This window comes from Siphateles boraxobius, unplaced genomic scaffold (assembly GCF_051911475.1).
Source record: "Siphateles boraxobius isolate OS27281-9 unplaced genomic scaffold, OSU_SipBor_1 35, whole genome shotgun sequence".
Classification (NCBI taxonomy): Eukaryota; Metazoa; Chordata; class Actinopteri; order Cypriniformes; family Leuciscidae; genus Siphateles; species Siphateles boraxobius.
Window position 1 is genome coordinate 6,838,287 of NW_027508975.1, and position 26,083 is coordinate 6,864,369.

A 26,083-nucleotide genomic window follows, 5' to 3' on the forward strand; every position below is an offset into this window, starting at 1 on the left:
TGTAAATATGAAACAGATTCTCTCACAAGGGAATATACACTTGAAAAGAGGGGATAAATTTATTCCAAAGTCTATAAATTTATATATATATATATATATATATATATATATATATATATATATATAGGCAAGACAAAGGCTCCATTTTTCACATTTGAGATGACACCATCTCCGAGGTCTTGTAAGCGTGTGGGATCATGAATCAATGGCTTCAGGATTACAGCCCAGATCAGTGGGTGGTAAAACAATATTGCCATCTATGCAGCGTGCGGAAGGGCGACGAGTGTGTCCCCCCCATAAACTGCTTTAATCTTCTCATATTGGGCTTGGCGACACAGACTCCCACATGCCTGCCAGGTAATGAGCTGCCCTGCTCCACTATAAACACATCAGACCATTGCAACCCTCAGATATGCCAGAAGAGCTTCATCCCTGGCTGTAAAACCACTGACAGGTTTATGTCACAATTCATAACATTCACATTTCTCAAAAGATTGTGTGTTTTTTTTTTTTTTTTCTGCCAGCTATCAAAAAGTGCATTAGGCTTTTTTTTTGTTTTGTTTTTTTGTTGCAAAAGTCTGCACATCTAGTGGTTAATAACTGGCCTGTCAGTGTGAGTTTCTTAAAACGATATGCTGTGTATAAATAGTAGTAATTCTTTAATATTTACTTTGCCCTTCACCAGAACACTCACCATTCATATTGAATTAGTGATTGTTTGTTGAGCATTACCAGAGGATATATGGGGAATAAAAAGATCATTTGTAAATGCATCAGTGGATCAAAATAAGAGGATTTACTGAAGAACATCATGGAGTGCACACGTCAGCATTATGAGCCGGGAAATTAAGGGGAATTTTCTGCCCCTGGTGCTTTCTTATCCAAAGTAAATTATCACCTAAACCAAGCCACTGTGATGCCTCTTTTTCATCTCCTATGCCAGGTCTACCACTGAGAGTTGTTCAATAAATATGAATGAAATTACTCATCATCTTGTGTAAATCTCAGTTAACCTCTTTAAATAAAAACCTAATGTAATAGAGAGCAAGTCAGAATGTCCTGCGGGATGTCTAGATTGTAGTTTTCCATTCATTCTCTGTCAAAGGATCTATAATGGACTAGTTTGAAGGTATTTTTTATTGTACATGGACATTAAACCAAGAGTTTAAACTCATGGTACTTCAGGTGTATAGACAACTCTATTGATTTTAATAGGAGCAATTTAGTTTGAGTTTTGTCCATTGGTTATGCAAGCTGTGTCCAAAATCGCTCCCTTATCCCTGGGTTGATCATTGAGCACAATATATATATATATATATATATTTTAATTTTTGTGTTTTAACAGTTTTGTTTTTCCTTTTTTTTTTGTTATTTATATATATATATATATATATATATATATATATACATATATACAGTATATATTGCATTTCATTTTTCATAACATTAATATAAATGTGCAATTTTTAAGACCAAACCAAAATGAAAAAAGTAAAAATTTATGTTGCAGGCTCGATGTATACCTATTCTTAACACTGCCATATGAAACTATATCACAGGTTTGAGACACCGGCTGTACAAATAAGAACAAAAATCCATGTGCTCATTAGTCTTCATATGTGTGTTGTTTCAGGGGATTCTGCCGGTTTATGTGGAGACCCTGGTATTCCCGTGCACGGGATCCGTCTGGGAGAGGAGTTCTCCATAGGGAGCATTGTACGATTCAGCTGTGAGCCCGGCTACATTCTGAAGGGGTCCTCTGAACGGACCTGCCTGGCTAACGGGAGCTGGGTGGGCATCCAGCCTGAATGCCATGGTAAGAAAAATGAAACCTGGGTTTTTCCAGAAGAATGTGGATGAAAACGCATGATTAATTGCTTCTGCCTCCGGAAGATTCTGCTTTACCCAAAATTGTAGCCTATGCAAATTTCTCAGACAGCAAGTTATTTGATTCTTCACACAAATTCCCTTGTGTTTTAACTTTGTGCAAAACAGGAGAGGGAGATGGAGACAGACAGACAGACTGAGATAGAACGTGGTTGATGAGAAGTTATTTTCATCTAGATTGTTCCCGTCTGTTCTCTGCTGTAGCTTTAAAATGGCACCCAGGGTGTACACGTTACACTTCCACATGTACCGTGTTTTCTTTTTCCCAACATGCTGAACACTATCCAGTCAGGATGCCCAGACGACTGCGCCGACCCTGTTGGTCCCCTGGACACTGTGCTGCTGTGTCCGCACTCTCTCCTTCTCTCTTAAATAGCATTATTATTCTGCTCGTGTTGGTTTGTGTAAAGTGCCTGCGGAGTCAGGGTGACATCCCAAAGAAAGGCATGTCAGAGAAGCAGAAAACCCAGGTTAATTACCCGTGTGGAGATGCCTGCCATTTTTCTTACCCCACTTTTTTAACACCAGCCATTTGTTTCATCTCACATCTTGTTAACAGTCACCCCTAAACATTTGCGATATTTTTAGTTTTGCATCTCCTACAAAGCACACTGTCGTCTGAATCCATTCCTACCTCCGAAAAATGCCCGCGGGTTGTGCGTTTGAAATGTGTGTGTGTGTCTAAGTTTGTGTTACTTTATTGATTTGACCCTTGGGCTATTGTTATCCATGCCAGTTCAGCAAACTGTGGTGGCTTAAAAGGTGGATTCTCAGAAAATGCCAATGTTTCAAGAGAGAAAATCAATAACAGCCTAAACCCCCTCTCATAAATTTACATCCTGAACACAACATAAAAACCGTATTGTCTTATTCCAAGGGGAGATCAAGAAGACTTTTTTTTATTTTTTCATTTATGTCCTCATCACAAATGTTTGATGTCCCAGCATTCACTTATATGAGGAAATTGGCCATTCTTTTCAGAATAGATGTGTATTATAATAATGTGATATAGTGGTCATCAACTACTGGGCTATGATCAGTTTTCTTGCCGCTACAAACAAACGTCTAAAGTCTAAATATAATGGAATCAGTATATAAAATGCATAATATTATAGATGAACGATAAACAGCAAGTGTTTCTTTGCCATTGTGGCTGCAGCAAAAGGGCAAATGCTGGTCTATCTAGGCTCACAAAACCAGTCAGGCTCTGAGTCAGCACGGCGAGTATCACTGTGTGTACACGGAGGTATATCATAAATTATAGGACAGTTTCTGACAGCTAAAATGAGTTTCTCAGGCATCTTGCCTCGGTCGGACTCGGCACTGAAGAGTGACGGATCACGTGCGCTCCACTGACCTCACTCCTATTGGTTGTCGCTCCAAAAGTTGCTCTTCATTTGCATAAAGTTGAACATATCTCAACTTTGTCACATCGCTGGACACACCCTATCCAGTCGCCAACGGTCACGGTTGCTTGTGTCGCCCAAAATCGCCCACTCTCCATTGAAATGAGCGTGAATGCACCTTAATATTCTGCCTAGTAGTTGACACGTAATTACAAAATTTCTTATACAAAATGTTGTCCATGTTCCTGATGCCCCAGGGTTTATGCCGACCACAATGTGTGGTGAATTTGCTGCCCAAAGCATGAAACCATTGAAATTTAGGTGTCCAATAAACATATTTGGTGCTGTGTTGGGTCAACACTTGGTGTCTAATATAAAATATGTATTCTGAAGTGAAACCTTTTAAGAGCCAAAGGACACTGGGGTGTGCAATAATAACAACAGGTAATCACTAGTTTGCTGTTAGTTGTTTTAGGCTCGCTATTCAGCGCTCAAGCTTGTTGTTTTCATTTGGCAGGTCTCCAGTTCTCAAACCTCTTGCCCATATTGGTGGCATCCCTGGTTGTGAGTGTATGCCCACCTGTTCTTTATTGGCAAACACCCATAAATAAGCTCCATCTGCCCTGTCCTGGGGCAGAGGATTGTCTAATGTATGAAATCTCCTGCAGTAAATGTATTTATTAATTACACACTAAATTAACAAATAAATGTCCAGTTTGGGGGAGGTGCAAGTCCTGTCATTTGTTTAGATGCCTAGCAGTGTGCCAGCCTCCATTGAACCTGGGATTCATGTTCTACGCTGACCATGTATCCTCCTCACCTTGCATCCCATCTGATGTTCTCTTGTTGTCTTTTATGCAGTGGTCTCCTGTGGCAACCCTGGAACTCCCCGCAACGCCATGATCCAGTTCCATGATGGACTTGTGTTTTCCCGCTCTATCACCTACTCCTGCAGAGAAGGCTACTTCTCCAACGGCCTGCTCACCCGTCATTGTACTGTAAATGGCACCTGGACCGGGGACATGCCGGAATGCACAGGTGCCCCATCAACACCCTTTTTAAAAGCTAAACTAGCCAATCACCACAGGCTCATTGTTTGGTGAATTCTTGTAAAATTCAAGCATTTCAGTAGGAATCCACATGATTGAAAATTTTGTGTGAAGGAGAAAGATTTCCCCATGCAACTAGCTCAAGTTGGTCATGCGGATTCGCCACATTAAGACAAATAATGCTGCTTGGTTTGAAAGTGAGTTCTGTGTGACCTGTACTTCATACTGTACATCGTTACACTATTGACAATTGGCCTTTTTTTGCACATGAAATATAAAAAAAAATTAGCATGATCAATTATAAATTCATGGTGCACATCTTATCCCTCCTCCTCAATGCCTGATTAAAAACATAGCATATTATCTGCATCTTTGTTTTGTCTAATAAAGAGCTTTTTTTAAAAGCATTTAGCACTATGCTAGGCTAGTATAAGTCTAAGCTCTTAGCTTGGTAACCGAAGGCTAACTTAAATATTACCATTAGCTTTGCAGTTACAGTATCAACAGAGACTGGCTCCTGGCAAATATTTCCTAAACAAGTCTTATTGTCATTCCATGTAAGAACTCAATCATGCCTTTTACTTTCTTAAAAGTTTGTCGTTGTCTGTGTACATCTCCCTAAGTTGACGCTATGTTCAGTAGGGTCAAGCACCATCTCAGTGAATCAAAGTTGTTGTGGATTGTCGAATTGGAAAGTTTCCATGTTGGAAGCCTGAATTCAAGTGGCTTTCTTTTGCAATTTTATGAGTGGTTGGAAATTCCCACTTTCCAAGTTGAATGGAATGCGGGATAAGTCAACTATGCTCATTGTGTCTTTTCATAGGGTCTTTAAGTGGCTTTAGAAAGGCATGGTTTATTCTCGAGATTTTCTTAGGCTAAACTGCTCTAAATAGCACAGCTCTCAGTGACTGTGCTCTTGAGGAATCCAGAGGCTGGAGTTGAATTGGTTTTGTTCGCATAAAGCTTTTCAGTGCATTGTGGTTCAGGACTTAATAATGAGGGACCGTGTTCTCCATTATCCCTGCCCTGGACACAAGCTGATCTGGGACGTCTACATAGCAGCCCTGTGTTGGAGAGATAGAGACTAGCCCTGTCTCCCATCTTGGCAGCCACCCGAGTGACTTGCCATGCTCATAAAAATACAATGCTCAATGTTCAGACTCGGAGCTAATGGAGGTCACGTGCAAACATTACAGCTCCAGACACATTGGTGTCTTTGGCATAGAGCAGGTGCCATTGGCCTCAGACTACAGGAAGTGACTAGAGGAAAGAGCCTCCCAAAGCTGGTGCCTAAAACAGTTCATTAATTTAAAGGCACCACTTAGAGTGATAAAAAATCTTGTTGCTTCCAGTTTATGACCCTTTTAATATGAAAATGTTTTGCCTAAATTTGTTATCTGTTTCAGTGAAACGGCTAATTATAAAATGGTTCCAAATCATTCAAATTTTGGCACACACCTAACCTTAGCCATGAACTTCCTCTAATCGCACCACAAATGGCATTCAGCCTTCCTCTAACTTTTGCTTTACTCTCTCTGCCCACTTCCAGTCATTAACTGTGGAGATCCAGGAGTGCCAGCGAATGGTATCAGACTGGGCAGCGACTTCACGTATGGCCACAGTGTGAGCTTCCAGTGTTCACCGGGTTTCACCATGGATGCCGATCGTGCCTCCACGCTCATCTGCACCAAGGACCGCACATGGAACGGCACCAAGCCCATTTGCAAAGGTTCAAGCCCACCGCTTATGAACTAAAGCTTCATGTGTACTTCGAAATCGTGCTCTGTTGACTGTTATTTTTTTTATTTTTTTTTATTTGATTTAGTTCATTAGTTCGAGATGACTGATTGTCTTTTTCCTCTCACAGCCATTGTGTGTGGGGCACCTCCCAGCATCCCGAATGGGCAGGTGGTGGGGACTGATTTCCAGTGGGGGTCCAGCATTAGTTATAACTGTAACCAGGGTTACCAGCTTTCCCTTCCCACCATCCTTACCTGCCAGGGCACAGGAAACTGGAGTGGTGAACGGCCTCAATGTTTTCGTAAGTGTGAATTTTTCTGAAATACTGAACATATAGTTAGGCTTTTGCCAGAAATGTATGTTTTTTCATAAGCATTTAGATCCACATATAATTTTTTTAACTGGGTGTTTCTACATTGTTGATTTAGGTTTTGTGTAATTTTGTTAATACCTCATAGTATAGTGTTTTCCTCAATGAAATTCTCTTTCCCTACAGCTGTATTTTGTGGAGATCCAGGGATACCAGCCCAAGGCAAGCGGGAAGACAGAGGTTTCACATACTTGTCCTCGGTTTCATTCTCATGTTATCCACCTTTGATTCTGGTTGGCTCTGCTCGGCAATACTGCCAGTATGACGGAACCTGGAGTGGAACCCAACCTTCTTGCATAGGTCAGAACTGATGTATTCTTTCTTCACATTTCAAAAAAGCAGCCATTACTTCAGTCACGTGATCCTTCAGAAATCATTCTAATATGCTAATTTGGTGCTCAAGAAACATTTCTTATCTATGTTGAAAAATGCTGTGTTGCTTAATATTTTTGTGGAAGCCGTGACACATTTTTGTTTAGAATGTTATATTCATCTCATATATCATATATACCTGCACTATACATGCTATACACTATACATGCACAATACTGTGAATTACTTCTAATTGTTTTTGTTTTGTTTGTTTTTTACAGATCCCAGTCACACCAGCTGTGTAGATCCTGGCACTCCTCTCTTTGGCAACCAGAACAACTCTCAAGGCAACCAGGTGCTAATCAGATCAGGGCTGTTTTCAATACATCTGGAACTTCTTTTTTTTCTCTTGTCATTTATTGACTATTTGTGTGATTGTTTCAACAGATTGGTAGTTCAGTATTCTACAGCTGCAGAAAGGGCCACCTTCTTCTGGGTTCCATCTCTCGGACCTGTTTGCCCAATCTCACCTGGAGTGGCATGCAGCCTGAGTGCATCGGTTAGCCACACTATTGCAAAAATAATTTAGCCTGATTTTTCTGTTACCATACTTTTTGTTTGCATTTTTTAGAATGTATTAAAATAGTTATGTAATTATCTGTAGGTAATGAATAAAGTAGAGCAACCTTTCCTGATTTCAAGCAATTTTTTACAGTTTTTTTTTGTTTTTTTTTTTTGTTTTTCACAATATACCCTCCACAATGTAAGATTTTCTCTCTCCTTTTCTCTCCTCAGCTCATCACTGTAATCAGCCAGAGCTCCCCGCTCAGGCGGATGTAGGTGCCATTGAGCTGCCATCTCTGGGTTATACACTCATCTACACCTGTCAGGCTGGATTCTACTTGGCTGGAGGATCTGAACACCGCACCTGCAGGGCTGATGGCAGCTGGACAGGGAAACCTCCGTTATGTGCACGTATGTACAAAATGCTTTACAAATACATAGCCACAAGCCAAAATATTTTTTCCCATTTCGATCAAAAATGTCAAGAAAATGATCAATTGCCTTTGAGCATGTTCATACCACTTGTGTGTTTTAGTGTAGCCCATCTGCTTGATTCACAGATTTAATGATTTACCGTACTCAACCACTTTGTGATTTTTCTCCTCCACAAATGTTGATAAATGGCCACGTGCATCTGTTTCATCTCCCCCAACTGGCGTGATCGTTGTGCCCAATTCATCATATTATTGGTGAAAGTTCATATTAGTAGAGCTCTGATTAGCCCACTGGATTGCATTGATTTGGTTTTGGACAGCCCAGACTGCTTTAAAACATCCTCAGTTAAACAGGGCCCATACAGTATTTAATGTGAGCGTAGATCAGAAATATAAGATTATAAATTTGCTTTTTACTCTGCTAAAGGAAGATGGTATTAGTCTCAAGTTAAGGCTGAAATGTATCGCACTCTAAGAGTTGATGAAATATGTTGCTGAAATATTTTATAACAAAACTATAAAAGCAAAAGTTCTTGCCTTTTGCTGTGGAAGGATATTAAAAGCACCTGTGGGAGACCAGAGAGAGGCAACACAGTCTGACATCTAATAAAGCTGTTTTTCCCCACTGTCTGTGTCCAGTCATCATATAATGTGCTGCGAAGTAGACTTCACTGGGTATTCAGACTTATTAAGTGAGATTTCAAATAATAGAAAATGTTCTGTCCGAATGGTATGGGGTGCATTGTGTATATCATGACTACACATATATATTATAAACAAACCAAATCACATTTATTGACAGGTCCTGTCTGCTTTATTCTTCCACTTCCTCTAACACCATATATGACTTATCCCATAGCTGATAACAGACCAAGTGGAAAAACTGTAGGAACTGTGCAAGAGCCGCCCAACACAAAGCTACCCGGTAAGTTTCACTCTCTACCATCAATTAAATAATCTTTCAATGGAAGGCAAGTTAATTACAAATCCCCCTAAAATATTTTAGTCACTTGAATGTATAATACTTCTTGTCTCTGTTTCTTTCAATCTGTTCTTCTATTCTGTGCCTCTATCTCAGTGCCAAGTGGGGTTTTTGCTAAGAACTCTCTTTGGAGGGGTTCGTACGAATATCTAGGGAAGAAGCAGCCAGCAATGCTTAGCATAACTGCTTTTGAACCATTCAGCAATCGGGTCAATGGCACTCTCATGGACCACAGCGGAGTACAGCTCAATCTGGCTGGTGAGTGTTTTTTATTTTAACCTCACAACACATTTTACCAACCACTCATTTGTAACGCTTCAGCAGCAAGGTAATGACAATTTTCTAGCTTGTACTGCCCCCCAGCACTGTGTTTTGTTGTCAGGATAAGTTCAGCCAAAAATAATTCTGTATACTGATTCCAAACCTTTTTTTCTTCTTCCATGGAACACAAAAAAAACATTAAATAGGAAATTATATCATAGCGAGGACCTCTAAAGAACCTCAGGACTGGTTATCACAGGGGTCATACATTTCCTAAAATATCAAATAATTTAAAAATTTTATGATAAAGAAAGATTAGTTCAGGTTGTAAAATTGCAACTTATCAAAAACCTAATGATATTTGTGAGTTAATAATTCATTATATCAGAATCTAGCTTTAAAGTTTATTTAAAAAATAGTAATTTGGAAAAAGGATGTGTACAAACAAGGGGTTGAAAGATGTCAGAATTTTTTTAAGTCAACATTTATGTGATCAGTCAAGTTTACATCCATTAGTCGCTGATGATGTCATCAATGAACAAATAACCTGAACATCGAGCTGAGACACATACTCAGGTTGCCTTGTGCACAGCTATGGCATATGACACAGCGCTGCACACAATGCTATTGCTTATAGCAATAAAAGTTATTTTGTCTTTGAGTCGTTATATTTCTCACAGATTTCTGCTCGTTCTAAATCAGATACAGATAAAATAGCTGTGTGCACGCGATCTGCATGTGATGTGCGAGCTACTGTCTGAATGTGTGTGCGTTACAAAGAAGCAACACATTAGTTTAGGACTGCGATTAACTTGCTTGTGCAGTAAGCGGTTTAAAACATGCATTCACCCAATCAATTTTGAGCATTCAGATGGTATAATCAAACATTTCTTGGGGAGCGCTCTCAGAGTATGTATTTATTTGTCATTTTAACTGTTGGAAACGGAGCTTAAATGTGGACCTCAATGATTTCTTATTCTGTTGCGCCCTCTATAGGCCATGATCAGTGATTAGTCGACATCAAGCTTAAAGTGTTGACTACTCTGTGCAACCTTTAGTTCACACACATGCAAAGTACAAAAACCTGACAATTATGCTTTCCATTTTTTAAATATTCGTATCACTATAACAATCTCATGACACTCATTAACGCTTATTGTAGATGCACCAACCTTTTAACAGCCTCATTCACATACACATCCTCTCCATTCCTGCAGGTACCTATAAGAAAGAAGAAGCCCAGTTGTTGCTGCAGGTGTATCAGATCCGCGGTCCTGTGGAGATCTTCGTTAACAAGTTCAAAATTGACAACTGGGCACTTGACGGACATGTATGTAAATTCCTCTTTCCGTTTTCTTCTGATCTTCACTGCAGTTGTCACAGGAAGCCCTTGTTTGCAGTACATCCATAAAATCATTATCCTGATATGTTGAAATGGAGACTCCCTGCAGTGTGAAACGTGGAAATAATAATCATCATGATGATAATACAGATTCTCCACGTTGTAACGGATTAAATTCCCAATCTAATGGATTAAATTAGATTGTTTGCTTTGAAGATATTAAGCAACCGCAGATCAAATATTTAAGCTACGTACAGTAGGTGTGATTTATCTTGACCCACCCATCCAATTGACTTGTGCTTAAGTAGACTGGTTACTGGGAAAGAGAAGCATCTTGCAATTGATTTCAACAGCTTTGCTTTTATGTTGATGCAAGTCCTATTTTACGGTATGACTTCATGCAGATGTAGTCTTCAGAAAGTCGTGGTCTCACTTTGAAAGGTGGAGGTTTCTTTACCTTTACTGCAACCTGAGAGTTCGCAAAGAGTACTTCAATACTCACAGGCTGATGTAAGGGCTCTTGTCTAGGGCCAGACCTTGGGCTGCTTGTAACTACTGAAACCCTCAACCACACACAGACACACACACACACACACACACACACACCTTGTCTCTCCTGGCGATAGGAGAGCACCGACAAAGTTTTTCTTTTAATTAAAACGTCAGTTAAATCATTGCTGGGTAATCAGGGCCAGACGTCTCTACCCCCTCCAATGCACACGGGACAAGCACCTGGGAGAGTGTAATTAAAAGTGTGGGCCATGAGTGTGTGGCTCTTGTGTGTGTGTTCATGTAAGAGAGAGAAAGAGCACAAGGATAAATGAGAAAGCTCGTTTTATATGTGCCTGTCTGTTTGTATTCGCATATGTACACATTTTATGCCTCAGTGAGGAATGATGGGGAAAGTAAATGTCAAACATAAGTAGTCTTTCACATGAGTGACACATTACCTTTCAGTGGCTCATTTTTGACATTTTGAAAATTCTTTACACTTACTGTGTTTTTTTGGGGGGTTTTTCCTCCACAGGTGTCGTACATGCCTTCATCTGATTCATTTGTATACCAAGGGTTTGTTCGAGGAAAAGGATTCGGACAGTTTGGACTTCAGAGGCTGGGTATGTGTGTTTGTCTTATAGGACACTTCATTTGTTAACTTATTTTTTAAGGGGTTTGTTTCATCCAAAAATCAATTACCCCGCCTCATGTTGTTCCACACCTATAAGACTTTTGTTTGTCTTCGAAGCACAAATTTACTTTCGAATGGAAGGATCAGAAATCAAGCTTCATAAAAATATCTTTATTTGTGTTTCGAGGATTAACAGAAGTGGTTCGGAATGACGTGAGTATGAGTAATTGATTGACAGAATTTTAATTTTGGAGTGAACTTATACCTTTAAGTCTGAACATCTAAAGTGACAGAAATACTGTTTTTGTAGCAAAAAGAAGGAACATTTGACTGAAAGTGTGTCATGACTGCGCCAATAGCAGTACAAAACAGAATAGCGAAAATAGTTACTGTTTTCAAAAAGGGTTCCCTAGCACTCTCCTCACTTACCCCTTTTCCACCAAAAAAGAACTGGTTCGGAACAGGTGCTGGTTCAAAGTTGGTTCGGAGTTGGTTCAACTTGCGAACCTTCTCAGAACCTGTTTGTTTTTCCAATTACTAGAGCGCCCTGCGAACGACGTTGTTACGTCACTGTGTACGTCGCCTTACATCTTAGCTAGAAACGCTTGCAAACCTAAAACATTACTTTGGGATTATCTCTAACTCATGAACCAAAAAGGCTTTAAAAACAATTGAAATATGTAAGTCTTTTAACCTTTTCCTTTGATATGTAATCTTTTCTGATTAGTTATGTACCCCTGTTTTGTGTCTTTTTTTCTTTCCATTTATTTGTTCTATATTGTGACTGTTTTCTTCTTTGCTTACATAATGTTTTCAATAAAAAAAACTAGAAACGCTTGCGCCAACTTTAAGTATAACAATTACAATGGCGGACTACATCGTGTTTCTGCAAATGTTTCTCCTGGCTTTGCGATCCTATATTATGGTCAGAAAAGATGTTTAGAACACATCTAAACCCGCCCCCAGCCCCCGACGAACCAAACGGTTCTAGTCTAGCAGTTGGTGTCGCTTTGGAACCAGTTTTCCTGGCCGAGAACGTCCTGGTTGCGTATGCAACCCACCGTTCCCTGAAGGAGGGAACGGAGGACGTAGTCGACGTCGACTGAAATGGGGATCACGCTAGGGAGCCTATCATCTTCGATTACTATTGAACGAGCCAATGGAATTTGGCGTGCGTGATTTGCATCACACACTCCGCCCCCGCGCCGCGGGTATAAATACGGAAGTGGATGCACGCACTAGTTGCTTTTCGCTGAGGAGCCGAGAGTAACCCGGGGTCAGCGGTGGTCCAGCGGTAGTGGCAATGGGACTACGTCCTCCGTTCCCTCCTTCAGGGAACGGTGGGTTGCATACGCAACCAGGACGTTCCCTTTCAGTCGATAACGTCAGACGTAGTCGACGTCGACTGAAATGGGGATAACCTTTGAAAACGCCACTAAAGCTGCCACCTTCCAGTGCCTAAACAAAAGCCTCCTGATGCCCCCGCAAATTTAGGGCGGGGAAGGACAGGGCTTAGGCCAGGGAAGTCACTGCTGTTCCTACAGGACCACTGGGAAAGCGTTCCCCGTACGTTGGAAGGAAGGGACGCTGCGGAAGCCACATCCAACCCAGAGGGAGGTAATGTGGAGAATACACATATGAACTGGGTGGAAACCGGGCAGTCTAACATAAGGAATGTCACTGGGGTGGCTCCAGCCTAAGACGGGGGGAGACACACCGGACAGTGACGGCAGAGAGACTCTGCCGAGGGAAGACACGGGCTCACAGCCGGGAGCCGTATCGTGGAAGAATACACATATGGGGTCACCGGAGGGACCGCAACATATGGACCCAGCCTAACACAGGTTCCACACTGCTTACGAGTGGTAGGCCTAACACCAGACGTTCCGCACGTCCGACGTCGGAGGGGTGTGGAGGAACTCAACAGGGTTCAACTTTAAGGGAACTCAACCGGAGTAGAAAGGCGCACGTATCCAGTCCATAGGAGGGGAATGGCGCAGCAAGCCGACACTTGAACCGGGCTCACGGTGAAACTGGCTTCATGAGAAGGGAGCCCACGGGAAGCAGCGGTTCAACTAGGTGTCGTCCAGCCCCCAACTCTAGAATCTGTTTAGCAAAGTATATCGTCAACGCCCAGGCGGAGCACTTTACACTCATCACGTCTATGACTTGCATTCTGTACACGTCCAAGCGAACGGACAGAGAAGCCAGGGCTGGATCTGCCTCCTCCAGGGCAGCGCTTGCAGGCTCATCACCTACTCCTATTACGGGAGAGGTAGGAACCTTGGGCACAATCCGAGCCGGGGTCTCAGCTTGTGAGAGTTAGCCGGCCCAGACTCCAGGCACAATACGTTGACCGAAAGCGAGCAAGTCCCTACCCTCTAGTAGAGACCAAGCGAGCAGGAGAACTGATATAACAGATTTTTAACTCACTGCCTGCAGTGGCTCAGGGGCGGTCTCTGCAGTGCAGTCGCACCAGGGACAAGGCCCAAGAGGATAAAGAGGGACACAAGGATTTACAAGACCTTGCTCCTCAGGAACCTGACGATCAGAACGTGCTTCTGCATACTTCTGCAACACAATGAGCGTCGTTTAAACACCGAGGCAACATCATTTTGAGGGTGATTTAGGAAAACAGCCTACTGCAACCCATTTTGCAGGAAAGAGAGCACTGAAGTGATCGAAAGCTTTCAGGATCTCCTCTGGAGAGAAGACGCACTCAACGACTAGGTTCCACTTCTAAAGGCGTAAGCACGCTACCCCCTTCTAGGGGGTGCTCGCAGAAGTGATGGTAACTATCACACGTTCTTGTGATAGCCACCTGAACCTCCGCGTTCAGATGTAAGACCGCCCGGAATCCCCGGGGGAAGAACGCGTGTGCCATCGTGCCCCGCCCCCGAAGAGTTTTCCGGGGAAGTCAGGAAGGCTGTTGATGGGAACCAGGTCTAGTTGGGCCAATAAGGGGCAACTATGAAGACCTGTTCCTCTCCAGACTTGGCACGTAGGTGCAAGTGACGGGCGCAAAAGACAGGAGCATTGCTCAACACAACATGCGAAGATCACTGGGCTTCAGGAGCGTTTTCTGCTCAGCACTTGGGTGTGACAAGTTCACTGAGCTTCAGGAGCATTCCTGCTCAACACCTGAGTGTGATAAACTCACCGAGCTTCAGGAGCATTTCTGCTCAACACTTGAGTACGAAGAACCTCACTGAGCGACAGGAGCATTTCTGCTCAGCACTTGAGTGTGACAAGTTCACTGAACTTCAGGAGCATTCCTGCTCAACACCTGAGTGTGATAAACTCACTGAGCTTCAGGAGCATTTCTGCTCAACACTTGAGTGCGAAGAATTTCACTGAGCGACAGGAGCATTTCTGCTCAGCACTTGAGTGTGCCAAGTTCACTGAGCCTCAGGAGCATTCAACACCTGAGTGTGATAAACTCACTGAGCTTCAGGAGCATTTCTGCTCAACACCTGAGTGCGAGGAACTTCACTGAGCACCAGGAGCATTTCTGCTCAGCACTGCGTGTGATGAATTCACTGAGCTACCTGTGATGGACTCACTGAGCTACAGGAGCATTGCTGCTCAACACCTGAGTGCGATGAACTTCACTCAGGAGCAACTCTGCTCAACATGAAGTGTGATGATCTCACTGACTTGAGCAGGCGCAAGGCGACCCTGAGTCGCAGTCACTTCTTAGAAGGCTCACTGGGGTTAAACGTATTCTGCGGGCCCCCGGGGCAGCTGAGACCCAGTGTTTGTCCAAGGGTAGTCCGCTCGGTTTACCCAAACACTGGCGGAAAAATAAAACCGGGGGGGCAATTGAGCGGCCCCGGAATGGTCAAGAACCAGCCGGACCCAGGGGATGGAGTCTCCACTTGCCCTGGCTATAACTGTCGTGAGGCTCGATGGCGGCACGATTGAGTAAGCGGGAGGAGTGGAACAAGGCGCCCTCAGAAGCGTCTGACTCCAAGGAGGAGGTGACGGGAGAGTTTGTGACACCCGCAATGTCTAACAACTCGAGGCACGAATGCCCGTGTAGTCGGGGGTCGCCCAGGCCCTCGTTAAAACACGCCCTTTGTACATGGCCCCTCTACTGAGGAGGGTTTGGCAGCAGACCGGGATGAACTATAGTCACACAGGGTGAGCTGCTCTGCCACGGTCACCTCGGGACTCGATCATAAAGCTAGCGCTGAAGCGGTCACATACGGAGGAAGCCAAAGGCTGCGGCTACCGTATACCCCAGGAGCCTCTGAATCTTTTCAGTGGGACCCTTTCTCACTTCAACACCAGCTGAACACATTCTCACTGGAGAGACGTGTTGGACCGAGTACCTCTCCAAAACTGAAAAAGAGATACTCAGCCCGTGGGCGAGATTACTATCTTCCAGTTGACCTGAAGACCCAACGGGCTCTGGAGCACTCGAGGGGAAGGACACTACATGTCTTTCAGGTCAAAGCTGCAGACCAATCTTGGGCCAAGATGGTCACGACTCACCACCTAGTAGCACGAAGGACGAGTCCTCGCCTGGTCTTCGTACCGGCTGGAGGGCGGCTATATCAAATCCTTCGCCAGCAGGATAAGACAAACACGCACAAGTCAGGAGCACTTTTGCTCCCCACTCGGTGTGATGAATATCACTGAATTTTCAGGAGCACGTCTGCTCAACACCTAATGTGGTGACCATCACTGACTTGAGCGGGGTAGCCGAGCCTGAGGTGGGGCAGCAAAGTAGAGATAGTGGTGTTAGTGTGCAGTGCAACACTTACCTGTCTCCACTAGCGGCAGGGGACGTGAGAAGGCGGATGACCGGGTCCTCGAACGCCCCAAGCTGCCTGTTGGCGACCAAGGGAAGCTGGGGGATGTAAGGCTAATACAGGGTCACACCCGCCATACTGGCCCACTTGGGACTCAGGAATAGAAAAATTGCTCTTTTTCTGAATATGTGGGTACCGCTGACCCCGTTTTTATAGGGGCCAGGCGGCGGAACAGACAGACACATAACAAAAAACTCCAGCCGGCCCTCCAACCAGCCAGAGGGAGTGGATCGGCGACCACTCCACAAGCAACTCTTCCATCCCTGAGAGCCCGTCCAGGTTCAGCGTTTTCTTTTGCGCTGGAGCTTACCACCTGGCTTGGCAGCGCCTGGAGCAGGCTGGGCGCCCCTTCCGCGGCCGGCTCCGCGCCGGAACCTGGGTGAAGGCTGCTGCGGTGGTCCGGCGGGAGCTGAGGCGGCTGCAGGCGGACGCCCTCGGCGACGAGCAGGCGGAGGATCTGACCTCGGGGGGCAGGTGAAGGCAGCAGCGTCCCTCCGAGGCAGGATGTGCCGGATGGCCTCCGTCTGTTTCTGAGCTGTAGAGAACTGTTGGGCAAAGTTCTCCACAGCGTCGCCGAATAACCCAACCTGGGAAATGGGAGAGTCCAGGAACCGAACCTTGTCCGCATCTCTCATATCGGCCAGGTTGAGCCAGAGATGGCGCTCCTGGACCACTAGTGTGGACATCGCCGAACCCACCGCGCGAGCTGCAACCTTCGCCGCCCGGAGGGCGAGGTCAGTTGCAGTGCGGAGCTCACCCATGAGCTCAGGGTCCGAACTACCCTCGTGCATGTTCATGAGTGCCTGGGCCTGGTGGACCTGGAGCAACGCCATGGCATGCAAGGAGGAAGCGGCTTGCCCACAAGCTTTGTAAGCCTTGCCCGTAAGAGCGGACGAGAACTTACAGGCTTTAGAGGGGTGACGAGGATCACCTCTCCAGGAAGCGGCCGCCGTTGGGCATAACTGCATCGCAACGGCCCGCTCCACCGGAGGGATAGCCTCGTAACCCTTCACCGCTCCCCCATCAAGGGTAGTGAGGGGGGAGGAGCTACTCAGGCGGTTTCTGGCAGAGAAAGGTGCCATCCATGCCCTCGTAAGCTCCTCATGCACTTCAGGAAAGAAAGGAACTGGGGCGGCGGACTGAGAACCAGTACGGCCCGCCCCGATATACCAATCATCCAACCGAGACGGCTCGGGACAAGGTGGAGGGTTCCACACGAGCCCTACCGCCTCGGCGGCCTTTTTCAGCATAGCTGACATCTCTGGATCTGGCTCGGGCAACACTGGTCTCCCGGAGGGAGGCAGTGCAGCCGAGTCATCATCTCCAGAGTTCAGCTCCCCCTCCGATGCTGCGATTGACAACGTATCCCCTGGAGGGGCCCCAAATGACACGGCTGGCCCGTCCATTACAGAGGGACCAGCGGGATCAATGGGGAGCTCCACCGGTTGCGGTGTGAAAGAGGAGTGAGGGACCCACGGGGCGTGGCCGGGCGGATTACCCCTCACTGTGATCCTCAGATCACCCAGCTTGGACGGCACCCCAGTCCTCCTCTGGGAAGGTAACCCAGAGGAAGAACAGGGGCGGGGCTCAGAGGTGGGGACTGCACCAACGCTTTTGACGAAGTCGAGTCTAGATCTCAACACCGAGATGGACATGTTCCCGCAGTGAGAACATGACTCATCCACGAAAGCTGCCTCGGCATGCTGTAAGCCCAAACATGCGACACAACTTTCGTGACCGTCAGAAGGGGATAGTGCCAGACCGCACCCAGAAACGCACGGATGGAATGGCATCTTGAAAAAGACGCACTCACACCCGTGTTGCTCTTTTAGGAAATGGGACCGTCACCAGTGCCGGAGCACACAGGGAATGACCGCGGCAAACACTGAATAGTCTTTCAACTAACAGTGAAGCACTCACTTCTCGCCCTCTAACCAACCGTCAACACACAAACAAACAGTAGAAATTTGATGCTGTTAAAACAGCAGTTGAGAGCTGAGAAGCTCGCGATCACCGCTGCACCACGCTGTAGAACACCAACACTGGAGAGGTCTTCCCGCAAGAACACCGACACACTCGCTCGTTGAACACAACAGCACTCTTCAGAGACATCAAAGACGAACGGCTCCGAAGCGAAAGGCAACTAGTGCGTGCATCCACTTCCGTATTTATACCCGCGCCGCGGGGGCGGAGTGTGTGATGCAAATCACGCACGCCAAATTCCATTGGCTCGTTCAATAGTAATCGAAGATGATAGGCTCCCTAGCGTGATCCCAATTCAGTCGACGTCGACTACGTCTGACGTTATCGACTGAAAGGGAACCGTTTTTTTGGCTGTCGAAACACAAAGATCTGGTTCGCGCGCAGGCACCGGCTCCGAACCGGCTCTCAAAATGCTTTGGTGGAAAAGGGGTAACTGATCGAACTAACATATCCACTTTCATGAACAATTTGTTTTTCCTGTTGAATTAAGTGCACCTAGGACACCGAGGTGATTCCATTGGCTGAAACTGTTCAGTGTACTTGCTTAGTGTAGCAGTAGCATAGTATTGCATGCTAGCTCACCTTATACCCTATGCAAGTGACTTATTCTACATTCTCTGATCAGGAATTACAATGGTTACCCCTCGAGTTCTAGAGTTTTGAGTTCTATAAAATACATATATTTTTGCAAAAATGTCAGATGTTTGGGGGGGGGGGGGATCAGTCCATCAATTATTTGCAAATAGTTGTCTCTGCCTTTTTAAGCTGGCAAAGTATTTCAAAATTGAATACAAAACACACTTCAGCTTTTAAGCTATTAAAATGTCAAGTCTGTGTTGTTTCCTCTATAATCATTTATCAATGATATGTTTAAAAATGATATATAGTGCCAAAGCTGTGCACAACAGCTATCATGGATTATTGTCATACAGTTTAGAAAAAGAGAAAGGAAAACTAAAGTCAGTCTAAGTATCTTGTGTACAGCTTGTGGAGGACAAACCATGAACGGTCTGTCAAATCCTGCTGTGATGAAAAAGGTGCCCCTTTATTTATAAACGACAGCTGTATTGACTCCTATCCCAACATCGTCTGACAGATTGAGCAAACAGAAGATTTATTAATAAGAGGGGCTGTAGTGGAAAGAGCATGTGTGTGCGCACACCCGTATTCCATCATTTTATGTTGTTTTGATGAGCTGGCTCTATTGAGTTAGTTAATTGAATCACCCACTTGCAGCCTTGATGTTATTGGGAAGCTTTTTGGCATTGTCTGATGAACAGGTGCACTGACACTCTCTTGTTGTGTAGGAAAGCTCTGTGGTCGAAATTGAAAAGTGAATTCAGAATGACTTTATCTATTCCATGTCTTGATATCTGTAATTAAAAAAAGCATTGTCAAGATAATGCAGTTTGACGTATCCCAAAAACACGTGCCCTAGTTGAGTAATACAAAACAGTGGGATATGAAGTTGCCACATTTCATGTATTCATTTCTTATTTGTTACATGGTTTTAAAATAAATTTGAACACATGCTTTGACTGAACTTTTAACTTGTGGTTAGTTATTATTTCGTAAATGGTTCCTTTGTATGTTATTTTTCAGAGGGCCTTGATCCAAATGGGGAGAATCCAGGCTATAACTTTGCCTCCAATAGCAGTTCAGTGGCAGCAGCCATTTTAGTGCCTTTTATTGCCATGATTATAGCAGGCTTCGCTCTGTATCTCTACAAACACAGGTAAAGCAGTTCACGAAAGATGTATCATTCATTGTCAATTTATTTGTGTATGTATTATGAATCACTTCTCCAGAATATTTGTTAATATGTCTTGCTTACTTTCAGAAAAAGACCCAAAGTACCCTTCAATGGTTATGCGGGCCATGAGAACACCAACGGAAGGGCGACTTTCGAAAACCCTATGTATGACCGCAATATCCAGCCCACTGACATAATGGCCAATGAGACAGAATTCACGGTCAGCACAGTGTGCACAGCAGTATAGCGACCGCTCTAGTCAAAGGTGAGTCTTCAACCAGAAAGATTCATTCTCTGTGATCTGCCTGACTTTGATTGATTTGTTACGACTGGGGTTGTGCAGCAGGGCCTGTATCTGTAACAATCTCAAAATTATTTGTATCTGTATTCGGATAAAACCGTAATTGTGCGGGACTTTAACCGGAATTTTGTAAAAAAAAAAAATTTTTTTGCTTTGTGCACATACTAGCTATGACATTGTAGCCAAATATGTTAGCTTATAACCATATTTCAGTTTGCCTCAAAAATATTTTTTGGAACATTTTGTTATGTTTGTGAACGTTGATCTGTCAACCAATCAACGTTCTGCAGTGAGTCTAGCTCCACCCTTTAGCTACCGTACCACTGTGCTAGGTACCCTAACGGAAGGGTACCGAAAAAGTGGTGCGGTACGGTTCGGCATTTTGGTACCATTCACAACTTTTGACCGTGGAAATGTAAATAATTGCGTACCGTACCGCTCGGTGGAAACGAACCATTTTTTTTCCCACTTTCTTTTTCTTTTTTTTTCTAGAACTTGTTAGACATTTTTCTAGATTTCAGAGTCATACTGTGACCTTAGCATTCTGCATCTACATCTTACGTGCTTCATTAGACTACTGTACAAACTAGCATGGCATCAGAGATGAAAAGGTCATTGCCGAGCGCATATACAATCTTGCGATGTAATAAGCCGAATGAGGACATAGACCTCAGGGAAAGGGGAAAAAAGCAATATATCCTCCCATAGTTGCTTTGGAATGATTTAGTGGCATCATTTTCTGTATATTTTTGCTAATATAGCCAAACTGCCTTTTCAGCATATAGTTTGTTTGAATGTTGAATGGGGAGTGGGGGAATTAAAACTGGAGAAATGTTACTTCTGAAACTGACTTTATCGCCCTAGTTTTGCCCTCGGTCAAAATGGAAAACAAACTGCTGAGGCAAGGGGATAAGGATAGAGAAATATTGAATTTTAATTTATTTATATCAGCTGTTGTACCCTTTTCAAAGTTTATATATATATATATATATATATATATATATATATATATATATATATATATATATATATATATAAAGAGCACCTAATCTAAGCCGCAGACTATGAAATTGGGCAGGATTTGTAATTGGTTTCCCCCCTGTATCCCTTGTATTTAAGTCTCATCTGCTGATTTGAACCTGATTTTTTTTTAATTATTTTTATGAATGAAGTTAAAAATGTACCTTGCTATTGCAGTGTTGTGATAATGTTAGTCTGATACAGTTGTGTTGAGAAGCCCTCTTTCTCTATTTTTTCTTATACATTCCGTCTGAAAAGCAGTGTTGGGCAGTAACCAACTAAAAGTAGCATTGCTATTGAATACGTTTTTCGGTATCCTTATAGTACCTCAGCTGTTTTTAAAATAGCTTTTCCATTAATGGGCTACTTTTGAAACAAAAATAGCACAGTGTTTTGTTTTTTTGCACACAACTGTTAAAGCCAAGCAAGTAATCAAAAGCACTGTCATTGGGAATTGTGTATCAGCTGCTTCAACATAGTTAACTACTTTTTTTTAGTAACTTGTACTGTAGCTATAGTAAATTTGACAGTAGTTTAACTATGTCTCTTGAGAAGTTTCGAAGTAGTTTCTCCAACACTGCAGACAAATGTGACTTCTCTACTCTCAATTCCTTCTCCGTTCTCTTTCCTCTTTTCACAGGCTGGATATAGTCTTTCCCTCTCCACACAACTATCCCCATAGTTACGAATGGGCCGCACGGATGGACTAAAGAGGAGGATTTTTTTGTTTTTTATTTGTAAACCAATTCTAATGTGACAAAAAGTGATAAACCTTGATAACAATGCTGTAAAAATGCATCTACAGAGATGCACTGATAAAGAACCACATCAGTGTTTGCTAGCTAAAAATCTGTCCTTACACTCTTCTGCCGTCTCCTCTTTTTTCCTTCTGAGGGAACGTCCTGTTTGACTGTGGCAGCACGAAGGGACACATGTGAAGCTCTCAGTCGTCGCTTGCCAAAAAAAGATAAGAGGTACATTGTTCGGTCAAACGAAGCCCACCCATTTTTACTCTTGAGGTAGAGGAAGCCTTCATGTGAACAGGAAGTCAAGAGAAGCATGTTGCTGGAGAAGCTTTGTTTAACTTTTTTACCTTGAGTTGTTTTCTATGGAGTGCGTTTTGGCTTATTTTATCCCATATCCACCTCGACCTAAAATCACAAACAAGTGCAGACTTCACTGAGGACACTCTCTCTGACACATCATTTCCCTGAGCATGTTACGCCACATCTCGACTTGAAGAGGAATGTATTAGAAGACATGGATTCTAGCTGTAGCACCTCTTTTCTCATTCCAGCTTGAAGGAACAAGTGTTCTCGCACCATCTTATCATGATCTTGACTGAGAATGGACAGTCCAACCCTCCGAGCAGCCCAGCGGAGAACATGAAAAGACACGATGCACGTGTTTATGTGTTCAGGGGCTTTATGAAGCTGACTTCCCGGCCATTACCGGCTGTTATTTTCTTTTTCCCACATTGACAGAAGAAAAGCAGCCTACATTGGAGGGTTGCATTTCCTCTATATTACCAAGGAGTGGATTTGGATGTTCTTGGTTTATGGGCTGGGATTTGTCGATGAACCATTCACTAGCATTTATAGATATTCCTGATGTCAGGCAGATTTTAGGTGGTTGGCTTCGGATGTCATTGAATGTCATGGATCAAATGATTTCATATATAGATTAAAAAAAGCAACACAGCCCTTGAAGACTTGAAGTACGGATATAAATATAACTTGAAACATGTATTTCATAACCAAGGGAGGGTCTGCTTTCAGTCCTCAAGTTCTGAAGTCAAGGATAAGGATGACGGATTTAGTCAAAAGGAGCCAACACCAAATAAGCGTGAAAATCTTTAATCTCTGTAGCTTTGTGTCATAATCTGTTTCCCTGCATATTCCTCCATGTCATCCATGCCCACACCACACTTATGATAAGCGAAAGGGGCTTAGAAATCACTCCTTAAAATACTAATCCAATGCTGGTTGTTTATTTGCATGCATTTGCCCCAATAACTTGATGGGAAGGTTTGAAGATGAACAGCTTTGGAAGTGTACAAATGGATAGATAGATAGATAGATCTGCATACTGAATAACTTGTATTTTGTTGTCAGAGTACACTATATTCTGGGTGCAGCATCCTTTAACTGGCCAGTGTTATTGAGATTTGTAATTCAGTTATTGAATATCATTGTCGCCGCTTGTTTTTGCATCATTCGGTTCGATTTTCTTGTCTTATGGCCTCTGTTACCTGATGCCGGCATTCACTTTCCAGTGGGCATTTAAATTCCTCCAGTTTATGTGCCGTACTGTTCAGCTTCTGAAATCAATCTCTGATATAATTGCTTTATTACTTTTGAAATCGGTAGCCTATCATCGTTGTGTTAATGTGATATTACCCAGAGATTGTTTCAATTGTAAGTTGATCGAAAAAGCAAAGATTGTATTTCCCTTGGGATTTTATGGGCCAGGAGTTTAGCAGGTACATTATCTTCATATTGACATTCACTTTATATTTAGGAGAATTTCATTTTGAATTGCTTTATCAGTGTAGACGTCATCTTAAAGCATTTGACACATATCAGACATAATTAATAGCAACAATAGCAATGCTGCCAAATTTATAATTTTGACATTAGAAATAGCTCATTTTAAAATGTTACAAAATTGCACTTAACACACACACACACACACACAAATCAAGGCACAAGGGCTTCAAAGTCATCTCTACTTCATTTTCATCGTTATATGTGTATTTGAAAATGTTGAACCCATACTGTCGTTAAAGTATCCAGACAGACTGTGTTTCACACTTGTCCATCTGTTTCTCGTAACAGTGCCTTGGTAACGCTAAGTGTGGTGTATCTAATCTCTTCTTATTGCTCCATTTTTGTTATTATTGCTCACTGGTCAAGAGCTCCCAGTTGCTAGGGGTAATTTCAAAGACGCTGCTTCTCTGTTTAGTCGAGTCTTTGTTATTCTTATCTTAAGAGAATCAAACAAATACAAAAAATAAAGACCAGCACCCTAAAACGTGCAATTAATTTAGAAGCTGCACTGTGTAAACAAGTAAACACTCTGTCTTCTTTGTCCTTCCAGCTAGTATTTGTCATTAGACTATTCTTGTATTGTGAATATTATTCATTTTGCAAATCTACTGCAAAACCTATGGTGCTGCTTTGCCAAAGTCAAAGGCATCAGCCCATTTCATATACATATATAGAGAGAAATCAAAAGCATTACAGCATTTACGGTATTATTTATGGCATTTAGCAATACTAAAAGTGAAAGAGCTGAAGTACTCAACATGTTCTTGTCAGTGTTCCAGTCTGTAGTGTCGTCATTACATGATCACTAAAACAGACATGCTCCCTTCACAGCGCTGATGTGTTATCAGTGTCATATCGTTTTTATTAACCCAAAACTGGTGCTTACGTCCTCATGTTATGAACTGTGACTGGCGGCCCTCTATATATTTTATTTTATTATTCTCAGCTCGACTGAATCACACATACATACACTAAAATGGAGACCAGCATCTCAAATAATTTACAAACGCATACTTTGTGATGAGGTAACCCTTTTCATCAAGGTTTTGTTAGCATGACGTGAAAGTGAGCTTGTTTGTTTAATCTTGCGTGCTACAAGTTATATGAAACAACGATTATCTTAATTGTTATCCTGCTGTTATGTCAAGACCACCTCGTAGTGTCCGAAATTATATTTGTATCTTTCAAAGACAGAGAAGTTTGGATGTAGACAATATCGGGATTGCACTGTACATTTAATTCAGGAAATGTCGATGTTATATCTGCTATACATATTGTGAACATCCAACAAACAACATAACTCATGAAATGTCCCTTAACAACATATCAGAAAAGTGGCACCCCTAAAAGACTGCATATCAGTTTATTTAAATTGCACACTGCAGCTTATATTGAAGAAGTATATGAAAATGTTATATTACAGGATGAACAAATCAGTTTTGTGTGGAGATCAATGTGAAAATATCTTGGTGTGCACTTTTCCTGCTTCTTTTCGTCCTTTTATTCTCATTTTGAGAACCACATCCATGCGTTTCTCTCCAGAAAGTAAGAGGTACGAGCCCAGCCTTGAAGGACTTTTAAAGGACTCCTCTGCTCTGGCTATCCAAAGCCTAAAGGAATACAGTCAGTCTTGAGTTGCGTACTTGACCAAAAGGATTTTTTGAACAGACTTTCAAACTTTCAAGGACCTTATTAGAGCGGTCCGTTGCGGATATCCAGACAGAGACACTGAAAGGAGAACTAATGAATAGAAACCTTTTTTGTACAGAGATATATTTTTATGGAAATAAATTTGTAATATAAAAAAAAAGAGAAAGTGTATTGACAGATCTGTAAATGTTTTTCATTATTGTAGTACAAATGCTAGTGGGGATTATAAAAATATATATATATATAAAATATATATATACAAAGACAAAATAGAGACAAAGGTTTTTTTTTTGTAAATGTAAAAACGATTGTATATAGAAGTTTACATATTGTAAATATGTAATACCCAACATGGCTTGTCTGCAATATATAAAATGTATTTTATCTGTCTGTATATGATGCTTTGCATTGTGTTTCAGCTTATTCTACTTTCTTGAACTTAAAAACCTATTTTGAAGTTTTTTGGAATAAAAAAAAGAAAATATTTGTGCCTGGTAGTTTATTTGTTGTGTGGCAGGTATGTAACTTGAATGCATGATATTGAAACTTTGGCCGAAAGGATGTTTCAAATCTATTTGTCCACTGTGTGCATATTTT

The 26,083-nt window shown here is 42.7% G+C and overlaps 1 protein-coding gene across 2 annotated transcripts in view; it reads left to right on the forward strand.

The window, feature by feature from the left end:
• Positions 1-25,786, forward strand: part of csmd2 (CUB and Sushi multiple domains 2) — a 364,863-nt gene extending 339,077 nt beyond the window's left edge. For both annotated transcript variants that reach the window (XM_077196124.1, XM_077196123.1), the window contains 15 exons: positions 1,634-1,816; positions 4,095-4,271; positions 5,832-6,011; positions 6,150-6,323; positions 6,519-6,692; positions 6,986-7,059; positions 7,152-7,263; positions 7,500-7,679; positions 8,562-8,627; positions 8,781-8,942; positions 10,163-10,275; positions 11,315-11,402; positions 19,816-19,948; positions 20,054-20,231; positions 21,928-25,786. In XM_077196124.1, the coding sequence (XP_077052239.1) occupies positions 1,634-1,816; positions 4,095-4,271; positions 5,832-6,011; positions 6,150-6,323; positions 6,519-6,692; positions 6,986-7,059; positions 7,152-7,263; positions 7,500-7,679; positions 8,562-8,627; positions 8,781-8,942; positions 10,163-10,275; positions 11,315-11,402; positions 19,816-19,948; positions 20,054-20,213 (1,976 nt within the window). In that variant the 3' untranslated portion in view covers positions 20,214-20,231; positions 21,928-25,786. The remainder of the gene's footprint in view (positions 1-1,633; positions 1,817-4,094; positions 4,272-5,831; positions 6,012-6,149; positions 6,324-6,518; positions 6,693-6,985; positions 7,060-7,151; positions 7,264-7,499; positions 7,680-8,561; positions 8,628-8,780; positions 8,943-10,162; positions 10,276-11,314; positions 11,403-19,815; positions 19,949-20,053; positions 20,232-21,927) is intronic.
• Positions 25,787-26,083: the final 297 nt, after the last annotated feature.